Source organism: Anguilla anguilla, chromosome 3 (genome assembly GCF_013347855.1).
Source record: "Anguilla anguilla isolate fAngAng1 chromosome 3, fAngAng1.pri, whole genome shotgun sequence".
Classification (NCBI taxonomy): Eukaryota; Metazoa; Chordata; class Actinopteri; order Anguilliformes; family Anguillidae; genus Anguilla; species Anguilla anguilla.
In genome coordinates, this window is record NC_049203.1 from 24798821 (window position 1) to 24807709 (window position 8889).

General features: G+C 40.8%; 1 protein-coding gene across 1 annotated transcript in view; it reads right to left on the minus strand.

Annotated features, from left to right (window-relative positions):
- LOC118223584 (mediator of RNA polymerase II transcription subunit 14-like) overlaps positions 1 to 7619 on the minus strand; it is a 32079-nt gene extending 24460 nt beyond the window's left edge. Inside the window, exons 1-5 of the mRNA XM_035410301.1 lie at positions 6929 to 7619; positions 3861 to 3887; positions 3400 to 3505; positions 2912 to 3085; positions 1785 to 1914 (exon numbers count right to left, since the gene is read on the minus strand). Of these exons, the coding sequence (XP_035266192.1) occupies positions 1785 to 1914; positions 2912 to 3085; positions 3400 to 3505; positions 3861 to 3887; positions 6929 to 7101 (610 nt within the window). The 5' untranslated portion in view covers positions 7102 to 7619. The remainder of the gene's footprint in view (positions 1 to 1784; positions 1915 to 2911; positions 3086 to 3399; positions 3506 to 3860; positions 3888 to 6928) is intronic.
- Between the last annotated feature and the right edge of the window lie 1270 nt (positions 7620 to 8889).

Here is an 8889-nt window from a genome sequence, read left to right on the forward strand (position 1 = left end):
TGTTGCCATGTTGTACAAATTGGAGCCAGAGACGACGCAGAAGGGAAAGGGGGGGATCCCTATATGATCATTCAGTCCAGGCTTGGTCTGGGTCATCCAGTAAGCGCGTGAGATACCGACACCTACCGCAACAACATGTTCTTGTGGGAAAAAACCATTGCCTTTTTCACTGCATTGGTACCACTGACTTACACTGAAACGTGTGGCTGAAAGACCTATACTGGCGCCAACCGCAGTGGTGCAAGACAGCCACTTCGCAACAAGACCAGGAAGGAAGCTTAAAAATGAAGCCTGGCCTTGGCCCCTTGGGTACGATGAATTCAGCCACCCACACAGGGTGTATCAGTTGTGACAGGACAAATGGGAGCTGGCAGAGCAGTCGGCATGGGAACGAATACCAAACCCGTCAAACCAACTGCATAGAACGCTGGGCAGCTGTTTTAGAACACTGGACGACAACTGTTCCGCAGCCGTTACAGTTCCGTTGTGAGTTGTGACAGATGTTTGGCAGGTGAAGCACTCCAATGTATACAAGCTTAGACAAAAAAAGTGCAGGCACTGGGTGTCTCGTGGCGTAGCCTGTAGAGCGCTTTCCACATGCTCATGCTGCGAGCCGCGATGTCTGCGGTTCAAATCCGACCGCACAACATTTTTGCATGTCTCTCCCACTCATCCCCGTTCTTCCGGTCTCTCTACACTGTCCTATCCAATAAAGCTGAAAAAGCCCATAAAAATATCTTTAAAAAAAAAAAAAGTGCAGGCACATTTTCAGTTGACTCCTAAGGAATTAAATTCATCATTTCATGATAGTTTGTGAAAGTTATTTGGGCACGTAAGTGTGTAATCCTGCATTGTGGTAGAGCCCTTTGCAGCATCTCAAGTAATACCATCTCTTAGCCTCACTGAAATAATACAAGCAATGTCAGTGGCAATGAACTACAATAAATTGCAAAAACTACAACCAGACGCATATAAGGTTAGAATTTCCTTTCCTCCCACAGCACCCCCAAGCCAGAGAATGGACTTCGTCACTTTGAAATACGCAGTCTAATTTTTTCTTTTTTTTGCCATCATAGCCTAACTTGCCAAAGATGAATTGATGATTTTCATAATTTTTTACGCAAGTCAAATACATCAGAAAACCAACATCAACTTCATTCCGCATTATTTCAATGCACTATAAAGTGGTGCACGCACAGGCAACCATTAAGAACTGAATCTTGGTTTGTTTCCATCCAAATAAACAGGAGGACGACACAGAGTGGAGCAGCTTTCTCAAAGGAGTCATTACTTTGACGGCTGACGGCAGTGCCTGACGCCTGATGTGCTCGTCACGGACTGGCGGGGTTACGGACAGGGCTCTTTAATATTTAATGGACGGCATAATAAATCTACTTAAGATTGTAAAATAAAATGGAGACTGCAGCGAGTCGTTCAGGAGTGGAGAAACACTTAACACTAAACAGTGTGCGCGCTGTAAGTGGGACAAAAATCAGTCAGGATAACATTTTGGGCTCAAAAAAAGTACGACTGGTCACATTTGTCAGCAACATTGCCCATCTGCATTACCTCAGAATGTTGCCTGTGTAATGACATTAAAGGCAAAGGCAATCACCTTTAATGGAATCAAAGTAAGATCCCAACCACATTTCTGGTATTAATACTGACAAACTCTTAGCCATGGAAAAACTGCTACTGAGTAAAGTGTCACCCAGGGAAGGGGGACGACGACGACGACACACACACACACACACACACACACACACACAAAGCACAGTCCTTACCCACGGTGAGGTTGGCCAGCTGAGGGGGCAGGTCTGTGGTGACTAGTCGATGGCGTAGGATCTGACTGAGCTGGTTCAGGGTGGTCTGCTTCTCCCCTCTGGTGATGGGGTCCGGGGGGATGATTTTATCCTGCAAGGATACCGCAGACTAGTCAGTGGACTGTTGTGTTCGGGGCACACGGCTGTATTTAAAGTCAAAACTTCACAACACGGGCACCGATGGGTCACACGTGCCAAGAGTGTGAGGCTGATTGAGTTCATTCTCGAAAGGCATTAGTTAAAATACTGCTTTATTTTTTTACTTGTTATTTTTTGTACTACAATAGATCAGAACTACAACAATTTGAAAGAGTCAAGCTATGATTGGTAGCATACAGTGCTTGGTAGAGAAAATAACGAAGGCAAGACAAGATTATTAGGCAACGGGGGGAAGGAAACTGGCTAAATGACCACTAAAAGGAAACTAACTGAGAAAAGGAGTCAGGGGTGAGACAGAAGTACCACACGGACACAAACTGCCTCGGTAATTAGTGTGAATTTGCGCATGCTAGGCAAGCAGCACACACCCCCACACCTGTCAATCAGTGCGCCCTCCAGACTGGAGGTCTGCTATGAAGACTATCCATTTACACTCCTGTTCCATCTCTCCAGGGCTGTCCGTATTCTCTCATTACTTCGCACACTACTTGGTTCATTTAAACCAGAACTCTCCCACTAGTGTACGGCACAGCCAATTTGCGCCTTGAAAACAAGGTATGTAGACACCGTAGTCCTCCAGGATGGTAAATGGTAAATGGACTGCATTTATATAGTGCTTTTATCCAAAGCGCCTTACAATTTTCTGCCTATCATTCACCCATTCACACACACACTCACACACCAATGGTGAAAGGCTGCCATGCAAGGTAACAATCAACTCATTGGGAGCAATTAGGGGTTAGGTGTCTTGCTCAGGGACACTTCAACATGCCTAGGGCGGGGGATCGAACCGGCAACCCTCCGACTGCCAGTCAACCGCTCTTACCTCCTGAGCTATGTCGCCCCTATAGGACTTGAGACGGAGATCCCTAAACTTCGGCTGTCTCATTAAAAGAGGGTGGCACAGTTCCCCACATCAGGTCACTTACTCTAATGCAGGTGGGCAGGCGAGGGTACGACCCTGTGGTCAGCACGTCTATGGCAAAGGGGATGGCAAAGCTGGGCAGGCGGGCGTGAACCAGGGCATCCCTCGCCAGCGATGCCAGCCGGTCAGCTGTGTCCACAAACAAGAAGGCCTGCTGGTCCAGGAAGCTGGAGATCATCTGTTCATAAGGACACCAATGTGAGACTGGCATATTTCACTTTTTTCACTACATACACAACAGAATGACCAAGGCTGGACAACCACTTGTGCAGAAATATGGATTGTGCCTAACCAGAGCTAGACAGCTGGTACCCAGCATTTATAATTATTTGCAGTCACAATAGTAGCAAGGATAGTAGCCTAAAACAAGACTAAAATTTAAAAAAGTACATACATGCATGAGACTTTTTTCAGTGAGCCTGGTTGCAAAATGCAGGTTTACTGCATGCACACTGAGACCTGAATATCTATGAGGAAAGCAAGATGGCGTACCGCACACTTCTCAACCTTCCCGGCGTTGCTGGCCCACTTCACCAATGCCAGGAGGCGCACAAACATCTGTCGAGTACGGCTCGCGAAGTGCACAATCTCAATTTTTCTGTGAGAAAAAGAGAAAAGAGCCAACATGCCAGCGTGCAAAAATAAGTGAGTTGTAATACAACAAATAACTGTGCTCCACTGGGTTACCAAGAGATAGCTTAATGTACGGGAGAGTCTAAAATACATTTCAAGTGTTCAACAGAGAAAAATCATACTCACTGGCAAAACACTTATCTTTCAATCAGAACATCACATCAAAGATGTAGTAATGTTGAAGTGTTCTCTAGTACCCTCCACACTGCTGCAATAAACTGTGTTATGTTTAACAGTGAGGCCCTAAGTCTCACTAAGAGACAATCTTCTTAAAGTTTCTGTGGTAAGGTGTAGAGATTGGCCTCTTTTGATTAACTTACCTTTCCCTGTCTGTCTTCCTGGGGAGCCTGTAAAACAGAGCATGGACCACTTTAATAATGTAAAACCAGAAAAATGTCTTTAACTGTCAATAAAAAGGCAATCTGCATCCTGTAAGGCGGTAGCTGCGACCTCACAAAGAAAACACTACAGAAAACAGCCCAATAACTTCACAAGCAGATACGCTAATATGCCAGAAAAATAACCTCAGTTTCATAAATGATCAGTAATAAGGTATGCGTAAAATAATCAAGCCAATTAATGCTTGTATACTGGAGTGGAAAAATGTAGGCTATAGCCTGGAGCTTTCCATTGCACGCAACAACACTATTTCTATCACTCAGATATATTATTTCAAATGTTTTCTTTTACCATCCAAATGAGATTCAGCACAACGTAACGATAAAAGCCTAAAGATAGGCTACTTGTCCCAGGTAATAATCATATTTTGATCAAAGTGGGTTCATATCTAATGAACAGTTAACAGTTATCACTGCACATATTTGTCTGTATCATTCCATAACGTGCCTCCATATTCAATGACAAGTTAACAACTAGGTATATCATTAACTAATATATCATACTTAAATCTGCATCTAACCAGTTTCATTCCAAAAGCCAGAGTCATTTCATGTTGTTGCACAATCCAAATAATTCTCTGACAGTCCCTTTGCGAAGGGAATTTAAATTTCACTGACTTATTTATCGCCAGAGCTGATACAGGCCTACCAAAAATAGTGTACATTATTTATGTTGACACAGTCTTAACAAACAGAAAGCAAACCCCACTGCGCTGAAAATGACACGCTGGTGAGAGATCCCACTGCTTCCACCACACAAAGGTAGTCCATTACATTAATCTAATTCCAGCCCGCCCGGCTTCACCTCAGCGTACTTCCAGAACACAGTGTTCCATTTCATTTAGGTGCACCAGATAGACAGCCACCTAGAGCTCAATGTTCTACTGCATGGCCACATCTAGTAACAAATCCCTGTTATGGTTCAGTTCTCTCTGTCTTATGCTGCAAATCAATTCCAACATTCTTCCTTTGTTTTTTTTTTTAAGTCTTGAAATTGCCTGTTTTGCATATTGATAAAAAATGCTTCAGCCACAATCAATCACAAATTCACCAAGGTAAAAATGTATTTGATTCATTTGAATTATCTTTGAATAGTCTTGAAAACATTTATTTGTATCAGAATAATGTTACATATAATAATCACTTTGTATGGCTCCGTATAGAGCAAAGTACTTGAGAATACTAGACATGCATTTGTAGGAAAACCTGAAGATGGTATTTTAGGGAAGCATTTAAAAAATACTTCAAATGCATTCAGAAAGAATCGGATCTTTTTCCAAATAGCATAAATAAAATAGAAGTAATTATTTTGCAATATTTTATTTGAAAATATTCAAATACACATAAAATTGCATTTTCATTTGCAAATACTAAAATTCAAATTTGACCCAGGTCAGCTCCATATGGTTGCAATCAAGCTAATATCATCTACAAAGCTTCTTGTGCGTGTGGAATTAAAGGCAGTCATTGAGTAGCTCCAACTGGGCTGCCTGGCTGCAGCGGGTTCTAAACATGCAGACTGCAGCATGCAGCTGCTGCAGGCCTGTCTGACATCAGCACCACTGCAGCCAAATGCTCTATAAGAGAACCGCTCAACATGAATTGTAAATAACACTGTGTGGAAAATAAATAAAATACATTGCGTGTATGTGTATGTGCATGCATGTGTGAGTACAGAAACAATTATGTCAGTCATCAAATTTTAGAGCACCAGAAAATATTATCTTTTTTTGTTGTTATCTTTTGTATAGGAAAAGGTTTGAGTAGTGATTTTCTCCCCATTGTGGCCCATATAACACTTTCAGGCTGGGACATGCATCCACTCTTAAGGTCCAAAGAGTTTATAAACACTGCTCTACTGCAATGACGATGTGGGAAGTGGACACTGGTTAATTAAGGAAAACAGATCTATGGCTGGGAAAACCCATTTACAGTTGCTGTAAAATTCCATGAAAAAAATGATAATTATATAATGATAAAAAACCCAGAAATGTGTTTTAGTTTATAATTATGAACATCTTTTTGGGACCTCTTTGGAAGTTAGTAGCTAGGTCCTTATGTGCAGTTGTTGCAACATGATAAACTACTGACTGTGGCCATTAACACAGACTCTGCACATAACAGCATTCATGCTCATATGAAGTAAAATATAAGCTCTAAGGCAGGCAGACATGCTACTAGCTCAATTGACCAGATTTCATACAATGTCCCTGCATCGGACATGCCCTACATTGAATAGTGCACACAAGTGATGCCACAATAAATCACACAACATTTGGTATACAGACTGCAATATTTAAGTCATGTCATGACCAAATCACCTAAATGCTTGAATAAAAAGCTTTATGCTATACTTTCCCTAAGGTGTGATCAGACTATCAAAAGAATGAGGACAAATATATACCCGTGAGTACCTGTGTGTAACTCCACAAACTCGTTTAATTACATATAGCCGCTATCACCTGGTGTATTGCTGCACCATAATAAATCTAAGTGGGTTACTGCATGTTTACTACAATACTATTTCACAAATCTATTTTATGGGCTACCCCATTAATGCCATGTTAGAGAAAGTTGCAATTCCCAACATTACATGACAATACCAAATAGCAATTCTCGAGATGTGCAAGCGATTCACTTTGCAACGCAGCGACCTGTACTGTCAACTAAGATGGGTTGAAACGTGTCATTGTTACTTCTACTGTTAAACGTTAATCTAGCCAAAGGAAAAGCAGCAAAATGATTTTAACATTGTGGGAGCTTTGGACAGCTTAGACTAAGAAAGCAAGGGAACAAAAAATTACCAGGAAGTAAGGTATGTCATACACCAAGTTGGGCTTTGGCGAATCATCGCACACAGCAGTTCCCCCCCCACTTTTCACTGAATTTAACCCGCGTAGTAAATTAAGACACGTTGTCGTGAAATCACATATGTTGATACGACTTTGGTAAAAAAAAATCCAACTGTACCCCGGTGGGTTCATACTCACAGTTCAGCCAGCAAGGTAATTTCATGATAGGTTCTCTGCAGAAGGAATTCTATCAGCAGGCTGAGTCGGACTCCATGCGTTGCCGGGACACCCGGTTGAGCAGCCATAGGCGCCGACGTTGGACCCCCGATTGGGACCAGTTGGCCTTCAGATGCAATTTGCACTGGAGCCATTTTAACAAAGAGATTGGAGCGATACACCTAACTTAGCTAATAGGGTATCTTGCTTCACAGGCTAAGAACCTAGCTAGCTTGATAGATGGACAAACGGTTCGAACAAAAAGAAAGATAACGAAGACAGAAACCTTCGTTTATATTAGATTACTTAAAGAAAGAATTGACCCTCAAATGTAACACTATGCCCTGCTCGTTTCGATCAGGCACTTGCGACTTCGCCCCATGGAAAAGCCGGCATTTACCGCTGTTAGCTATATGTTATATTGTAAAGACTGCAACTCTTCAGCCCCGCCATCATTTCGCTTTCACAGGAAGTGATTACAAATAAAATAAAACCAAAGACCCGGATGCGGAACTGATGGTAGGTCAAAAAATAGCCAATCAGAACCTTTGTAACAAATTAAGGGACCTTTGTCAAATAGCATCACCATTTTAAGCGTGACAGACAGTCTGGTACACGGCGTACTTGTTCAAGGCTGTATAATGAAAAACGAAATTTACTATTAGCGAATTATTTGCAGATACATCGGATAATTTTCAAAACTTCAAAAAACTGTTTTTGAATTTAAAAATAATTGCATTTGCAAACTGTTTTTAAGTGCATTTTAACATTTCTATATGAGCATTTTAACATTATTTAAGGTAAACACTTCAAGACATGAAACCTGGCCATAATTAGTTTACTTATAATAATATAATCATTATTAAAAGTGGTTTAGCTGGTCATGCCATCTGAAAACCGCTTCAAAATATTTTCCCCATTGCATACAATTTATAAACTTCTGGTATTGATGAGCCTACTCATAATGCTAAAGTGCCACATTTTTGGAAATACAGTGAATGTTCTGTAATTTCATTATAACTGAACTTTATATTTTGAGCCAGTACAATAGTCTTGTAGAGTGGAAGTGCAAGTCTCTGGGCTGAACAATGGCTTTTAAAATTGTTACTGAGGCCTTATGTTATAGCTTGGGCACATTTCATAATGAGACATAATGCAAAATACTGCCACATAGACTATTTTGTCAGGGTCAGCAGTTGACATATTGCCGGATTCTTCAATTTCCTAGAATAAATTTAATGTAGATTGTTTTTTTCTATTTCCTTCTCTTCCATTTCCACCCTTTTTGTTTTGAATGGACATTTTCTACCACAAATTTTATATTGTATCAGGAAAAAAGGAGACTAAGACATTGGAAGCTTAGCTGTGCATGGAAAACACTCTTAATTATGGATTTAAAGACTAAATCTCTTCTCAGAGTCACACCAAACAAATCTTTTGCCCAGGTAACAAAACATAATCAGTGCTCGCTTTTTCATGAAAAACTAGAGTTACATTACATTTAATTTGGCAGATGCTTTTATTCAAAGCAACATACAATAAGTGCATACCAGATGTTGTTAGAACAACTAGAGAACACAGGCTAGATAAGGTACAATTCTCATAAAGTATCAGTTATCCATCCAATACATAGTCCAATATTTTTATCTGTTTACAGTTACGCTGTACTCCTTCTCATGTGCATTGATATGTCACTTACACAATGATTCCTTTATTTGGGCATACAAGTTATACCATCTGCCAAGTCAAAAGATAATTTGTCCTTGTGTAGACCTCATCTCACTGATGAGGTGTGATACTACTGTGATAAGTGGAGGGAAAACAAAATGTAAAATGCAGATTCACCAGGACTGTTCTTTCACCAGCAAATCTTAAGAATACCTGTATACGTCTCACATTGTAAATTGCTGTTTGGGCAAAAAAAAAAAAAAAACCCATGAAAC